At 53.3% G+C, this 16270-nt stretch overlaps 1 protein-coding gene and 1 pseudogene across 4 annotated transcripts in view; both read left to right on the top strand.

Moving 5' to 3' along the window:
* Positions 1-2156, top strand: part of FLNA (filamin A) — a 52939-nt gene extending 50783 nt beyond the window's left edge. For all 4 annotated transcript variants that reach the window (XM_053667923.1, XM_053667926.1, XM_053667918.1 and 1 more), the window contains 4 exons: positions 458-634; positions 811-1029; positions 1115-1318; positions 1652-2156. In XM_053667923.1, coding sequence (XP_053523898.1) covers positions 458-634; positions 811-1029; positions 1115-1318; positions 1652-1839 — 788 coding nt within the window. In that variant the 3' untranslated portion in view covers positions 1840-2156. The remainder of the gene's footprint in view (positions 1-457; positions 635-810; positions 1030-1114; positions 1319-1651) is intronic.
* Positions 2157-14119: 11963 nt separating this feature from the next.
* Positions 14120-15709, top strand: LOC119053262 (caspase-3-like; annotated as a pseudogene).
* Positions 15710-16270: the final 561 nt, after the last annotated feature.

Here is a 16270-nt window from a genome sequence, read left to right as displayed (position 1 = left end):
GCCGAGGCATGGCATGTACAGACAGGCCTGGGGCAACCCAGCGGTGGGAAAGCGTGGGGGTTTCTGCTGGGCAAAGCTCGAGCAGTCTCACGGCCTAGTCCTGCCCCTTCTCCGCTATGGGACCTTGAGCGAGTTCCCGCGTGCCTCCAAGTCCCAGTTACACGCAGGACTACGGCATTCCCGGCAAGCTTTCTAAAGAGGCAGTGTCGTGCTCGTAAAAGAGTTCAGTCCAGATGAGTCCCGACAGGCTGCCTGGGCATCTGAAGCTGCACCCCTCGGGTTTTAAGAGATCTGAGCTGTGGGGTGTGGGTGCCTAGTGTGGTCCATGGAAGGAACTGAGTGAGCTGCGTGGACCTGCTGGACTCACACTGGTGGGCAAGGGGAGCACCCGACAGACGCCACTTGGACATTCTGGGGGAAGGGCCCCAGGCCCACAGCTTGCCTTTCTGCTCCTCAGATAAGTACGCTGTGCGTTTCATCCCACGGGAGAATGGCATCTACCTGATTGATGTCAAGTTTAATGGCACCCACATCCCCGGAAGCCCCTTCAAGATCCGAGTTGGGGAGCCTGGGCATGGTGGAGACCCAGGCCTGGTGTCTGCCTATGGAGCCGGCCTGGAAGGTGGCGTCACAGGTAGGTCAGTGGGCACGGCTTTCACTGTGTGGACACAGCTGCTAAGGCCCCTCCCATAAGAGCTCAGTGACAACAGGAGGCACACAGGAGCCACAGAGCTATGCTCTGGGGTGAGAGTTGGGGGCTGGAGTGGGACATGGGTCGGGCTGGCTCTCTCTGACCTGACCTGCCCCCAGGGAGCCCAGCTGAGTTTACCGTGAACACAAGCAACGCGGGAGCCGGCGCCCTATCGGTCACCATCGACGGGCCCTCCAAGGTGAAGATGGATTGTCAAGAGTGTCCCGAGGGCTACCGCGTCACCTACACCCCCATGGTACCTGGCAGCTACCTCATCTCCATCAAATATGGTGGCCCCTACCACATCGGGGGCAGCCCCTTCAAGGCCAAAGTCACAGGTGAGCCTCGTGGCAGACTGCTGGTGCCCAACCCAGTGCCTGGCGTTCCGGCTCCCTCTTTAGCTCCACCTGCTCTGCCCTGCAGGTCCCCGTCTTGTCAGCAACCACAGCCTCCATGAGACATCATCGGTATTTGTGGACTCCTTGACCAAGACTGCCAGTGTCCCCCAGCATGGCACCCCAAGCCCTGGTCCCACTGATGCCAGCAAGGTGCTGGCCAAGGGCCTGGGGCTGAGCAAGGCCTACGTGGGCCAGAAGAGCAGCTTCACGGTGGACTGCAGCAAAGCAGGTGGGTGCCTGGACCACAGGGAGGGGGGTGCGAGGGCTTGGGAGTGCCTTTGGGGGTATGGCTGTCACGTACAGAGCCACTTCCCATCTGGGCTCCCCTGCCCTCTCCCCTACCCTTGAGGAAAGTACCTTGAAGGAGCTGGAGTTTCCGATGCTGGCCTGGGGCAGGGGCGGCAGTGCTGGTAGCGCTTTAGAATGGGCTGCCACCCTGGAACAGGCAAGGATGGGGGGCAGGGGAGTGTACAGAACAGGAGGAGGGGGGTCAGCGTAGTTACAGCTGAAAGTAGGGGACGCGGAGCCTGGGACTGAGGCCACTTGCCCCCTCCCCCGCCAGGCAACAACATGCTGCTAGTGGGGGTACACGGCCCCCGGACGCCCTGTGAGGAGATCCTGGTGAAGCATGTGGGCAGCCGGCTCTACAGTGTCTCCTACCTGCTCAAGGACAAGGGGGAGTACACGCTGGTGGTCAAGTGGGGCGATGAGCACATCCCAGGCAGTCCCTACCGGGTCCTAGTGCCCTGAGCTCTGTGCCTGTGCCACTGGCAACTCCCAGGACCAGAAGTGTCCCCACTCCCACCCACCCCCTCCCGAGCAGCCCCCCTCCTCTCCTCAGCCCCGGAGCCCCGGCCAGCTCGGCCGCCCAGTCACTGCAGCCACCCCTGCCCTGCACTCACCTGCCTCCACTTGGGCAAAGGAGAGAGGCGAGCAGAGGGAGCCGTTGGCGGCTCCACCTGTCTTCTTTGGTTCTGGGAAGGGTGATGGGTGGGGGCCTGTGCACGACCACCTGCTAGTTCTCTTCCCTAGCCAAGAAGAATAAAGTTCAGCTTTCATTCTCCTGAGACTGGCTCTGGCTTTTTTGCAAGGGCACCGACGGGGGAGATGGAAGTGGGGGCCCCGGACTCAGGCTGCTGGATCTCCAGGCCTGGCCCCCTCGCACTGCTCTGGCACCTAGGGGCTGCTGCTGACCACACCCCTGGCTGCAAGAGGTCCCATCTGCACTCACCTCTGCCTCCCTGGGTTCAGATCAATGCAGGGTGAGGTGGAGTGTAGCACCCCCAGAACACTTAAACTTGCCCCAGACCACACCAGGCAGAGACGCTGTTGGAGCAAAAGGCCAGGCCATGACCAGGCCGCAGGATGCAAAGTGCGGGGTGGGAAGACCAGGTGGTGAGACTTGCAATCACAGCAGGTCCTGGCCATCTTCTAAGCATCTTGAATGTGCCGCCATCCCTCAGATAAGGAACTGTCACAAAGCTCTCTGCCCCTCAGGGCAGACTGTGGCCCTGAAGACCCCCCCAGCAGGCAGGTGTCAGTATTCAGGGAAGTGCCGGCTAGCTGCAGAGTTCGCCCCACTCCCACCCAACTCCAGGCGTCCTTGTCTGTCCAGCCCTCACTCTTCCCAACAGCGCATTGGGGCAGTCCCAGCCCCTCACTTAAGTGTCTCATCCTTTCCTTCCCTGTCCATTGCCTCCCACAACTCCCACTCTAAAAACCAAGTCTCCAAAGACTTTCACCATGGGCACGGACACCCACTTCCCCCACATGAGGGAAAAGGCCCTAAAGCCAGCCAGAAATCAGCTTTGAGGCCTCTTCCCCAAACAGGCAGCTATAGGCATGCTGGCCGTGCTGATTCTGGAAGCATTTTGCAGAGCTCAGGGCTCTGTTCCTTCTCAGCCCATGATAAAGAATGTGAGCAGAGGGAGGAAAAGGGAGAGACCCAGGCAGTGGCCACTTGCCAGTACCCCAAGTTCCTACTGGGGCTCCACTCTCCCCAGTTCTACCCCTCCGCAGCATGTGATGGATAAACGGGCATAGAAAAGGAAGGCGGTGCTGGGTCCTTGCTGTTTCTGCACCTGGGGCTGGACTGCTGCCCTGGGCTTTCGGTGGCCAGTCTGCAGTCCACCCCGGGGGCTCAGGACATAGCAGAATAAAATTCCCTGGCCCACCACTTCACTCCCCCACTATCACCAAAGGCCAGGAGTGGATGGGGCAGGTGTACTCGGGAGGCTTCTAGAAGCTACCCAGCTGGAGAGGGGCCAGGAGGCAAGAGGTCGGCACCAGTGGGCAGACAGACATTCCCCAAGGCACCCCTCCCCCCCTCGGCCCACCGGGCACCCAGGATGCTGCACACGAGGAGTGCCCCTCGCTCCCCTGAGTCACCAGAGCCTCCTGCCCCTCCCTGGGCAGGCCCCTCTGAGAGGAGACAGCCCCGCTTCCCTTACTCTCCCAAATGCCTGCTCGGAGATGGCCCCACAGCTGAGCTGAGCTAACCAGGAGTCCCTGTCCCCTCCCCCAGAGACCACGCAGGCCCAGGCAGCTACGTGGTCACCCAGGCCACCAGTCCCCATGGCCGAGCCCTGCTCGCCAATAGGTGCCAGGAGCAGAGGAGCGGTCCCTGCCATGTGCCCCCCCCCCCCGGCTCACCCAGCTCACCACAGAGTCAGGAGAGGAGGGGGCTGGTCAGCCTGCTGGGAGCCTCCCACGGCAGCAGGGGACAGCCAGGCTGACCGCCCTCACCCCAAGGCCGCCTCCACGCCTGTCTCCCCAAGAGGCTGGGAGGGACCCAGGAGGGGGGAGGAGTGGTGGACCCCCAGGGCTGGGCCACCCCCCCTTCCTGACACTGAGGGAGCCTCAGCAGGTCAACAAGGGCAACACTGGTCTGGGGACCCTTGGGGTCCCCTCAGGCTCCCCCGGCACAGGCATCCTCACCCATTCCAAGCACGGGGCCAGGGTGCTCCAGGGCAGCCCCCTGGGAACCTTGATGGAGCCAGTGGGCTGAAGAGGGGTGACCTCCAAGTCAGGGTCAGTGAGTGTGCAGGGTGCTGGGTGCCGGCCCCGGGCCATCCTGTGCACTCAGAGACGGACGGCTCAGGACGGTCTCATCCCATTGCAGGGCCCCGGGCCCATCGCGGCTGCACACGGGTCCCCGACAGGGCAGGGCCTGTCACGTACAGCAGGCTGCTCCTCAGGCCCAAGGCGTCTCCAGGGAGGGCATTCCCTGAAGAGAGGACACTGTGCTGCTTGAGGTCAGGCTGGTTTCAGCCACCCCTGTGACCCACCACAGCTGTCACGGGAGGTCCCCCCGAGCCCAGCCAGGCTGCCTCCAGGGCAGCAGGGCTGACAAAACCGCCGAGCAGGGGGCGGGGAGAGGTTGGTTGCCTGTGGGTCGGCACAGCCGCCACAGACAGGCCCGGCACTGACTGCCCATGCCCACTGGGTGTGGACCCAGGTCCTCAGGCAGAGGGTGAAGGACGCAAATGGTCACTGACAGTGGGTGGGGACAGGGTCGGGCTGATGCTGTGACTGTGCCCATCCTCAGAGCAGGCCACCAGGAGCAGCTCCCCCAGGGCAGGGTGCCATGCACAGCTGGCTGAGGGAGGACCCAGTGCCTGTCCAGCCCTCCACGGCCTTTGTGGGCAGGCGGCCCCCCAAGGGAAGACTGCAGGGCATGAGGGCCCCCCTCACTGTCCCTCCTGCCCAGGGCTGAGGGTCAGGAAGGTGGCTCAGCTTTGGCACGGGCTGCGGGACGGTGCAGTCAGGGCACATGGCCCAGCACAGTGGCGTGGGGCCGCCCAGGCCCCAGCATCTCCAGGGGAGCCCCAGGACCTGTGTCACCACAGCCGGGCTGATCGTCCCCCGGAGTCAGAACCAGCATCCCTGAGGCAAGGCCAGCGAGCATCACCTTCTTCTCTGCTTCTGCTCCTGGGAAGCAGAGAGCCCCGCCATCACTCCCCCCCCCGAAAACTCGCAGTGTTTGGGTTCAAAAAACGCACAGCAGCCCCGGATGGTGCCAGGAGCTGTTGCCAAGGGCCTGTGTTGCCCAGCAGCAAGAGCCAACAAGAGAAGCCTCACTGCCCACAGAAACCGAGTGACAAATTCAGAGCCACCAAGCGAGTCATTGGGGAAGTCAGCTCTCATCCCCAGCCAGGGAAGGGCAGGTGTGTTTCCAGGGCAACGACACGCAAAGGGCCTCCTTCACCCACAGTGGGAGCTCCTGCCTGAACAAGGGGTCACTCCGCTGCCCCCCTGCCAGGCTGGCACCTGCCACCACCACACCCAGCTACCAGCACCCAGCCCAGGGCTACCCGGTCCCCCCATTGCAGAAAAGCAGCTTGCCAGCCTGCTCCTCCATGGTGTGGCTGCGCCTCACCGTTTCCTGCCCCCACGCACTTTGAGGCTGCAGGGTGGAAGGCTGGAGGGGAGGGCAGTGGGGAGAAGCCTGTGTGCAGGGAGAGGTCGCCCCTGCCTCAGGCAGGGCAGCTGCCTGTGTCCCTGGGGAAGAAGTGTCCAGGCAAGACTGAGCTGCTGGGCGGGGACTGACAGGGCGCTGGCAAGAGCTGCTGTGAAGAGAAGGAGCTTCCTGCCCCTGGGCCTGGGGCTGCCACCAGGGCTGCAGACTCCCCCGCAAAGGGCACAGAGCGCACGCCATGGGCACATGGGGGCTCTGACACACAGCCTTCTCTCCTCTGGCTTCTTGTGGGATTGGGTTACAGTGCTTACAGTGCTTAAAGACAAAGAGCCACTCTGGCCTGACAAACACAGGCCCCGCCTGTCTTGGTGCAGAGGCTAGAACTCGCCACCACACATCCACAAGGGACCTGTTCTTGAGGGGCCTGTTCCATGAGGCACCAGGAGTCCTTGCCCCTGGACACCCAGATGCAGCAGCCAGGATGCTCCTCGGAGCCTTGTCATTTGCCATGAACAGAACAGCCCTCACCCTAGCAGGTGTCCTTGTTCCCTCCAGCAGAGTTCAGGGTTCACCTGTGTGACCCATAAACAAATGGCAGAGGTGAGGGCACACCGCTGAGAGATAAAGTCATAAAGAGACTGGCTTCCATCTGGGGGCTGCTCAGCCTCTCCCCTGGCTCTGGGAGAGCCCTGCCTGTCAGCCCTACAGACAGGCCCATGGCGGGGGCGGTGGGGGGGGGGGGCACTGAGACCCCTGTCACATCCAGGAGAGAGCTCCCCCACTAGGTAGAGCAGAGGGCTGCAGCCCAGCTGATGTCTGGTCTGTGGCCTGTGAAAGATCCTGAGGCAGAACCTCCAGCCAAGCCCTGTAGCTGCCCTGGGAGGTCCCAAGTGTCAGTTGCACCAGGGCGCTACATTTGGGGCAGTTTTTATACAGCAACAGGGAACTAACACACTAGTGGGAGAAGTGGAGAAGGGCCCCGGCTGGTTGGCTTAGTTGGTTGGAGCATTATGCCCACTCACCAAGGTTGCAGGTTGGGTCCCCAGTAGTAGCATATGCGGGTTTCAACCCATGGGTGCCTGCATGTCTGGAACGGCAATCGATGTTTCTCTCTCGCTCTCTAATTCTCTCTCTCTGCCTCTTTAATAAACAGCCCTGGCTGGTGTGGCTCAGTGGATTGAGTGTCAGCCTGAGAATGAAAGGTCGGCAGTTCAATTCCCAGTCAGGGCACATGCCTGGGTCGTGGGCCACGCCCCCAGTTGGGTTGTGGGAAAGGCAACTGATCCATGTATCTCGCACACATCGATGTTCCTCCCCCTCTCTTTCTCCCTTCCCTCTCCTCACTCTAAAAGAAATGAAATCTTTTAAAAAATCAATAGACATCCAGCCAAGATGGAAGTGCAGGTGGAAACACTGTACCTTCTCGCATAACCAAGTTTAAAAACAATGAAGTTTTAGCAACAAAAATGCAGCCAAACCACAGAAAATTGAACTATATGGAGTCCGACAACAATGAACCATTCAGCCAGACCAGTAAGGGGGGGCGGAGTCAGCAGCTGGTGGAGTGGGGGTGTGTGGTGGGGGCGGTGGGGGGAAGTGGCTGGACCCACAGGTGCGCAGGTGTGGGGTGGCCACGGGCGGACCCAGTGATGGCCCAAGGCGGCTGGCTGACCACGTCACATATTTGCGCACAGATAAACCAGGCCAAAACACGAGCAGTGAGACAGACCACACGAACCAGGGCCCCAGTGCTAGGAATTAAAGCCTAAAAGCACCAATTGAAAAAACTTTCGGGGGTCGAGGTGCCAGGAGAGGCTCCCAGGCTCATAGAGAATTCATTGGAGAGACCCACAGGGTCCTGGAGGGGGCACAGGCCCACACACCAGGGAACCAGCAGCAGAAGGGCCCAATTTGCTTGCAGGAAGCAGCAGAGGGTACCAAAACCCAAGAGAGAACAAAAAAAACCCCGCCACTGCCCCTCTCTGACCCCGCCCCCACATTCAGTATCACAACCCAGTGACTGAGTTGCCCGGCCCTGCTGAACACCTAAGGCTCCACCCCTCATATGTAACAGGTGGGAACAGACCAAAACATTATTGCTCAAGAGGAACAGCTCAAAGCCCCAGTCAATAATTCTGAGCGACCAAGACAGAGCCAACCTATCAGATGTACAGTTCAAAACACTGGTGATCAGGATGCTCACAGACCTGGTTGATTTTAGCCACAAATTAGAGGAACAAATGAAGACTAAACTAAGTCAAATGAAGCAAAATGCACAGGAAACCAACAGTGATGGAAAGGAAACTGGGACTCAAATCAATGGAGTGGACCAGAAGGAAGAAAAAATGACCAAACAGAAAAGAATGAAATAAGAATTCAAAAAAAGAGGACAGCCCTGGCTGGTATAGCTCAGTGGATTGAGCGCAGGCCTATGAACCAGAGGATGGAGGTTCAATTCCCAGTCAGGGCACATGCCTGGGTTGCAGGCCAGTTCCCAGCAGGGGTCATATGAGAGGCAACCATACATTGATGTTTCTCTCCCTCTCTCCTTCCCTTCTCCTCTAAAGATGAATAAAACCTTAAAATAAATGAGGAGAGGCTTAGGAACCTCCAGGACATCTTTAAACGTTCCAACATCCAAATCATAGGGGGACTGGAAGGGGAAGACGAAGAGCAACAAGTGGAAAACTTATTTGAACAAATAATAAAGGAGAACTTCTCCAATCTGGCAAAGGAAATAGACTTCCAGGAAATCCAGGAAGCTCAGAGAGTCCCAAAGAAGTTGGACCCAAGAAGGAGCACACCAAGGCACATCATAAGTACATTAGCCAAGATTAAAATGAAAAAGAGATTCTAGAAGCAGCAAGAGATAAGGGAACAGTCACCTACAAAGGAGTTCCCATCAGACTGTCAGCGGATTTCTCAAAAGAGACCTTACAGGCAAGAAGGGGCTGGAAAGAAGTATTCCAAGTCATGAAATCCAAAGACCTCCATCCAAGATTGCTCTATCCAGCAAAGCTTTCATTTAGAATGGAAGGGCAGATAAAGTGCTTCTCAGATAAGATCAAATTCAAGGAGTTCATCATCGCCATGGCCTTATTATATAAAATGTTAAAGGGACTTATCTAAGAAAAAGAAGATAAAAAAGATGAACAGTGAAAGGACAGCCAACTCACAGTTATTAACAACCACACCTAAAACAAAAGCAAACTAAGAGGACAGCTAGATCAGGAGCAGAACCATAGAAATGAAGATCTCATGGAGGGTTAACAACAGGGGAGTGGGAGGAGGAGAAGCGGGGAGAAGGTACAGAAAATAAGTAGCATAGACAGTAGGTAGAAAATAGATGGGGGTAGGGCAAGAATAGTATGGGAAATACAGAATCCAAAGAACTTGAGACACATGGTCATAAACTAAAGGGGGGGAATGGTAGGGGTGGGGGGGTGCAGGGTGGAGGGGAATGAAGGGGGGAAATAGAACAACTGTAATGGCATAATCAATAAAATAAAAATTAAAAAAGAAAAAGAAGATGAAAATATGAACAGTGAAAGGACAGCCAACTCACAGTTATTAACAACCACACCTAAAACAAAAGCAAACTAAGCAAACAGGTAGATCAGGAGTGGAACCACAGATATGGAGATCACATGGAGGGTTAGCAACAGGGGAGTGGGAGAAGGAGAAGGGGGGAGAAGGTACAGAAAATAAGTAGCATAGATGGTAGGTAGAAAATAGGGGGAGGGCAAGAATAGTATGGGAAATACAGAATCTAAAGAACTTGTGACACATGGTCATAAACTAAAGGGGGGAATGGTGGAGTAGGGGGTATGCAGAGTGGAGGAGAATGAAGGGGGGAATTGGGACAACTATAATGGCATAATGAATAAAATATATTTTAAAAAATCAATAAACATATCTTCAGGTGAGGACTTCACAAGTAAAGAAAGAAAGAAAGAAAGAAAGAAAGAAAGAAAGAAAGAGAGAGAGAGAGAAAGAAAGAAAGAAAGAAAGAAAGAAAGAAAGAAAGAAAGAAAGAAAGAAAGAAAGAAGGAAAGAAAGAAAGAAAGAAAAGAAAGGAAAGAAAGAAAAAGAGAAAAGAGGAAGGCTCTAGATCTGGCTGGTGTGGCTCAGTGGATTGAGTGTCGGCCTGCGAACCAAAGGGTAGCTGATTTGATTCCCAGTCAGGGCACAGGCCTGGGTTGTAGGCCAAGTCCCCGGTGGGGGGCACATAAGAGCCAACCGCACATTGATGTTTTCCTCCCTCTTTTCTCCCTCCATCCCCCTCGGCCTAAAAAATAAATAAATGATATTTTTTTAGAAAGCAGAAGGCTCTGGTCTGAAGCAAACTGACAAGAAACCCCAGAAGCCATTAGGAAAAGCCTGGAAGGTCTGATGACATGGAAACCAAATTCATCTGCCTGACCAAACACAAGCCCCAAACCACAAAGTCAAGGGACAAGTGACCAAGTGGGGAAAAAATATTGGCAAGATGTGACTCAGGGCTCCATCATTAAGGTAGCAAGAGCTTGAAACCGTGCACAGGGTACAGCCTGCTGACCCAAAAGGAAAAGGGGTCAAGGAGGGGAAGGGTGGCAAACGAAAGCCAAAGGTTGCTCCACCATCTGTCCCAGAGCCAGAATAGGCTCGAGTGCTGGGATCCCAGGGACAAACGGTGGTGGCCAGGGACTGGCGATGCACTTCACCTGCTGCTCCAACTAGACGACAGGCCACCATGGAGCCGCACACAGGCTGACCACTGACCGTCCCAAAGACTGGCCAAGGAAGGTGGATGGTGCTGCTGGGCAGTGACACCCAAGAGCTGGGAGACCCTCTTGGTGAGGGACGTTAGGCAGGAAAGGTGGAGGCCTCACACCAGCCAGAGGGCGGGCCGCGCCCCTGACCTGACCATTGTCAGGGTCGTCCCAGGCAGAAAACTGCTTTCTGGCCCCCTAGTCCATCTTCCTGCCCTCAGGGCCCATGTCCCCTTCCCATCCCTGAACTGGGTTTGGGTCTTTCCTCTGACCCATCAGAGAGTTCTTTCCATCCCCAGGGCCAGGCACAACTCTGACCTCCGCCCCTCTCTCCCCCACATGCCCAGATGTTACCAGGTGCAGTCTGGGAACTGCTGAGCACCCGCACAGAACCCGACACCATTCCCAGGCTGGGCTGTGGACAGGGCCCTCCCGTGTGCCCGGGCGGGGCCGGGTGGCTGCTGCTAAACAGGAAGCCCCTGATCCCTCCAGGGCTAGCACCCTCCCAGCATTCCCCACACCTGCGGGGACCCTGTGGGCAGCCAGCCCCAAGAAGGGCAGGGGGCACCCACCTAGGAGCTCCAGGTCTTCAAAGAAGGGCTTCTCACAGTGGGGTCCCTGGACCAGAATCATCGGCACCACGGGAGATTGTGAGAGTCCCCTGTTCTCAGGCCCCACTCAGATCTGCAAGATCAGTGAGGTGGGGTGGGCCCACTGACCTGGGTTTAAACAAGCCCTGCAGGTGCTCTCATGCACCTGCACCCTCCAGCGTGACACCTACCAGCCCTCTCTCTGCAGGGCTCACCTTGACCTCCCCAGGGGAGAGTCGGGCAGACACATTCCTGGGGCACTGGCCTCAACTCTGTCCAGAGGGTGCAACTAGTCTTGTGTCCAACTAGTCTCGTGTGTGTGTGTGTGTGTGTGTGTGTGTGCGCGCACAGCCTATGCTTTACAGAAAACTGTGCAGACACACGCAGGAGGTGCTGGAACACAATAGTCAAGGCAAAGAGGAGTAGGTCAGTTTGATGGGTACATTTTTGATGGGTACAGTTTGATGAGTCCGAGCTGTGCCCCGCCCTTGTGGAGCCCCACCCTGAACGCCTCTGCGGTCATCTCGCAAGCCAACCGGAAACTCCGCCCAATCGGTCACCGTTCAGCGCCCCTTTTCTGGTACCGTTTCCGGACAGATTCTCCAATGACCAAGCTTGTCTGATGATGAGACCCGCCCCCAGGCCGCCGGAAGAAGCCCAGCCCCTTAGTTCTGAAGGACACTACTTCTGCCCAATCAACGTTGGCAGACCTCCTGCACGCCCCTCTAGGCTCCTCCTTGTAGGCTCTGCCTTCGTGGGCTCTTCCCTGGGCTGTGGGGAGGGCTGGCTGGACAGCGGACATCTACATGTCCCAGCGGGGAGTGCAGGGAGTCTCCACTCAGCAAGAGTCCTGTCTGTACCGGACCCTTCCGTACTTTAAAAAAATGTTATTTATGTATTTATTTTTAGACAGAGGGGAAGGGAGGGAGAAAGAAAGAAGTATCAATGTGTGGCTGCCTCTCTTGTACCCGCCCCCCCCACGGGGGCCCTGGCCCTCAACCCAGGCATGTGCCCAGACTGGGAATGGAACCAGCAACACTTTGGTTCGCAGGCTGGCACTCAATCCACTGAGCCCCACCAGCGGAGGCCTGATTCTGTACTTTTGATGTGAAATTGTATTTTGAGGTAATTAAGTTCACAGGAAGTTAAATAGAAACGTTCAACACCCAGGGGCCCCTCCTGCAGTTCACTACCGTTAGTATCTTGAACATTCAGTGCAATTGCACACCAGGAAATAGCACTGGTGCCATCTGAGACTGCTCTAGGTTACATCTGTGTGTGTTTGAGAGCGTGTGCACACGCAGAGCTCTGTCCACTTTAATCAAGTATGTAGATTCGAGTGACCACCATTACCATCAATGTCCAGCCTGTTTTCTCAGGAGGACCCCTCTGGTTGACAGTTCATAGCCACAGCCTCTCCCCTCCTCTTACTAAGCCAGGGCAACTAGTGTTGTAGTATCAGTATAATTGTGTCATTTCATTTGAAGATTGTTATGTACACATCAATGGAATTATGTAGTATGTAAGTGGGGGTGAGCTTTTTCCCATTCATGTGATGCTCTTGAGGTCCATCCAAACTGTCGCATGTATCCACGTTCTTCCTCTGCATGGCTGGCGATGGTCCTTGTGGCGGGCCAACCAGTGCTCGCTCAAGCACTCACCCACTGGAAAGTGTGTTGCGTGTTCCCAGTTTTAGGCGACTACCGATAACGTGCATGAACACTGGCGCACAGGTTTCCTGCGATTACAGGTCTCCATTTCTTTGGCATAGGTTCCAGGAGAGCAGTGGCTGGTCCTGTGGAGATGGATGTGTAGCTTAAAAACCAAACAAAACAGCTGAGGTGCCTTCCGCAGTGGCCATGCCATTTCACATCACCACCCCGCAAACTTTTAAAGCACGTAATAGAAAATTTTTACAAACCAACATTATTTTAAGCAACATTGTCAACAATTTTCTCTTCTAACTACATTTTCTATGGAATCAGCAATATAGTTACTTACACTTTTATTTTTATTTTTTTAAAGATTTTATTTTATTTATTTATTTATTTTTACAGAGGGGAAGGGAGGGAGAAAGAGAGGGAGAGAAACATTGATCAGTTGCCTCTCCGAAGCATCCAAAACCCGAGAGCATTCCAGGCACGCGCCCCGTCCAGGAATTGAAGTGACGACCTTATATTTTGTGGGATGACACCCAAGCAACAACCACACAGGTCAGGGTATTCACACAGTTTTAAAACATGACGACCTATACATTTTGACTGTGATTTTCTTTTACTTAGCCATGTATCTTCAAAGTCCTTCCATGTCCATACACAAAGGTCTAGCTCACTTCTTCTCTGGCTGCTTGGTATTTGATAGAACATGTGTACTGTAATTTACATAGTTAATTTCCAGCTGATGTACTGTCACATTTTCTTTCTTTTCTGTTTTGCTATCACATTAATGCTACAATCACCAGCTTTGAACACATCAGTTTCCCTGTAGGATAATTTCCAATAAGTGGAATTGCCAGGTCAAAACCTATGGGTAAGTAACATGTTAATAGACACTATGTGGCCCTGCCAATATGGCTCAGTTGGTTGGGGTGTCATCCTTATATGCCAAGGTTGCAGGTTCCATTCCTGGTAGGGCACATACAAGAATAAACCTATGAATGCATAAAGAAGAGGAAGGACAAATGTCTCTCATCCTGGCTGGTGTGGCTCAGTCGATTGAGCATGGGCCTGTGAACTGAAGTGTTGCTGCTTCAATTCCCAGTCAGAGCACATGCTTGGGTTGTGGGCCAGGTCTCCAGTAGGGGGTGCATGAGAGGCAACTACATACTGATGTTTCCCTCTCCTTCTCCTTCCCTTCCACTCTGTCTAAAAATAAATAAATACAAATATTTTTTAAAAGAACAAATGTCTCTCTCTTCCCCCTCTTTCCCCCACTCCCCTCTCTCAAATCAATACATTATCAAACAGATGAAAAAACCCACTATGTTAATGTCTTTCCAAAAGACTGTAATTCTCATACATCTAGGACTGTTAGTCCTCTGTTAGGTATGTTGCAAATATTTTCCCTCAGTTTGTCTTTTGTCTTGTTTCTTAAAAGACCAGGCTTGCTGGTTTGGGCTATGAAGAAGTTAAACATTTTTAGCAGGGGCGGGGCCTTCCTCGGAACTCATGGTTATTATGGTCTGAGGGTTGGCAGCAGAAAGCAAACTGGCTCTCTGCAGGGGGAAAGTGGGGGTGAACGGGTGTCTGCTGTGTGGAGGGGCTGTGTTAATAAAAGTATCTGTGAAGAACACTGAAAACTCAGTGGATTGAAAAGCCATAAAAAATTCAGAAACACCCCCTGGCTAGTATGGTTCAGTGGATTGAGTGCTGACCTGTGAACCAAAGGGTCATCAGTTCGATTCCCAGTCAGAGAATATGCCTGAGTTTTAGGGTGGGTTCCTGGTTGCGGGTGTGTGAGAGGAACCATGCAGTGATGTTTTTCTCCCTGTCTTTCTCCTTTTTTCTCTCTCTAAAAATAAAATCTTTATAAACAATTCAGAAACTGGGGGGAGGGGTGGGGAGAAAATACAGAGAACTATAATTGAACAACAATAGAATAATTTTTTAAATATTTTATTTATTTATCTTTAGAGGGGAAGGGAAGGAGAGAAGGAGAGAAATATCAATGTATGGTTGCCTCTCGTGAATCCCCTGCTGGGAACTGGCCTGCAACCCAGGCATGTGCCCTGACTGGGAATCGAACCATGATCGTGTGGTTTGCAGGCCTGTGCTCAATCCACTGAGCTACACCAGCCAGGGCCATTTTTTTTAAAGTTCAGAAACAAAACTTACATGGAAGCAAATCAATGGACTCAGGGAGATCCTTGGACAATAATTATAAAACGGATTATCCTGAAATGAGTTTACATATAATAATCCATAATAAGTTTCATAAATACTGGAATGGTATCTTGGTCTGGTACACATATACACGCAGCAAACCTCAGGGCAACACTGATGAACTTGAAATACAAATTCAGGAATAAAAATGATCTTACATGCAAAGATATTGTGGAATTGCTGTGTAGCATTTCTTTTTTTAAATTTTTTAAAAATTTTATTTATTTATCTTTAGAAGGGAAGGGAAGGAGAGAGGGAGAGAAACATCAATGTGTGGTTGCCTCTCGTGCATCCCCTGCTGGGAACTGGCCTGCAACCCAGGCATGTGCCCTGACTGGGAATCGAACTGCGATCCTCTGGTTTGCAGGCCCACGCTCAATCCACTGAGCTACACCAGCCAGGGCAGCACTTCTTTTTAATATTTATGTATTTACTTATTTATTTTAAGTTTTTTTACTGTTATTCTATTACAGTTGTCCCAATCCCCCCCCAAGTGTGCAGTGTTTTCAAAGGAGGTCGTTGCAAAAGCAGCAGTTTTATTTGCATTCTTCTAAGCCATGGTGATGAAGGAACAACTTTTGGAACAAATGTTGACCTGAGAAAGTTAACAAGCTTTTTCAAGCTTATTGTAGAAATCTAACTAGAAAACCCAACCTTTGCATTATTCAGGTCTGCCAAGGTACCGGACTGGCCCGTGGTATTGAGACCAACAGTGGTAATCATGGCGACATGCCATGTCAGAAAATACCAGTTGAGGCAGACTTCTTTCTGACGAAATTCAAAGGATGAAGGTTGGTTCATCCACTTTGTGCTGTGCTGAAAGCATATGCTCACAAGCTTGAGCTTATGCATATTCTTACTCAGGTTGACCAAAAGTTAGCAACAGAATTTGCATCCTTTTCCTCTGACTTTCCTTTTCATGCAAAGAAAAATATTCTGCATATTATGTCTATGCTCCCAAAAGAACTGTATTGTTTTTAATTTATGGATTTGTGTTGAGACAGAGAGAGAAACACTGATTTGTTGTTCCACATATTTATGCATTCATTGGCTGATTCCTGTATGTGCCTTGACCAGGGATCAAACCTGCAAACTCGGTGTATGAAGATGACACTCTAACCAATTGAGTTACCTGGGCAGGGCAAAATAAATGTATTTTTATCACTAAAGAAATGGATAGACTTCTGGTCAAGATGGCAGCACAGGCAACATGGCTCACCTCTTCAAACAACCACATTAAAATTACAACTAAAATATAGAACAACCATCACTCAGAAACATCAGAAATCGAGTTGAATGGAAGACTGGCCACCACGGAATTAAAGAAACCACATCCACCCAGACTGGCAGGAGGGCCACGGGTGCGGGCGCAGAATGGTCTGCAGAATGGGTGCAGGCTGGTCTCACACACACATGTGGCGGACAAAAATTCGGGAGGGATATCCTAAGAGCGAGGAGTCCCAGACCCACACTAGGCCCCCTAGGCCAGGATTCCAGTGCCAGGAAGATAAGTCCTCACAACTTATGAGGGCAAACACCAAT

This window comes from Artibeus jamaicensis, unplaced genomic scaffold (assembly GCF_021234435.1).
Source record: "Artibeus jamaicensis isolate MK-2021 breed Jamaican fruit bat unplaced genomic scaffold, CSHL_Jam_final contig_1417, whole genome shotgun sequence".
NCBI classification, from domain to species: Eukaryota; Metazoa; Chordata; class Mammalia; order Chiroptera; family Phyllostomidae; genus Artibeus; species Artibeus jamaicensis.
The sequence above is the reverse complement of the archived record's forward strand: the minus strand, read 5'-3'. Positions and strand labels throughout refer to the sequence as shown.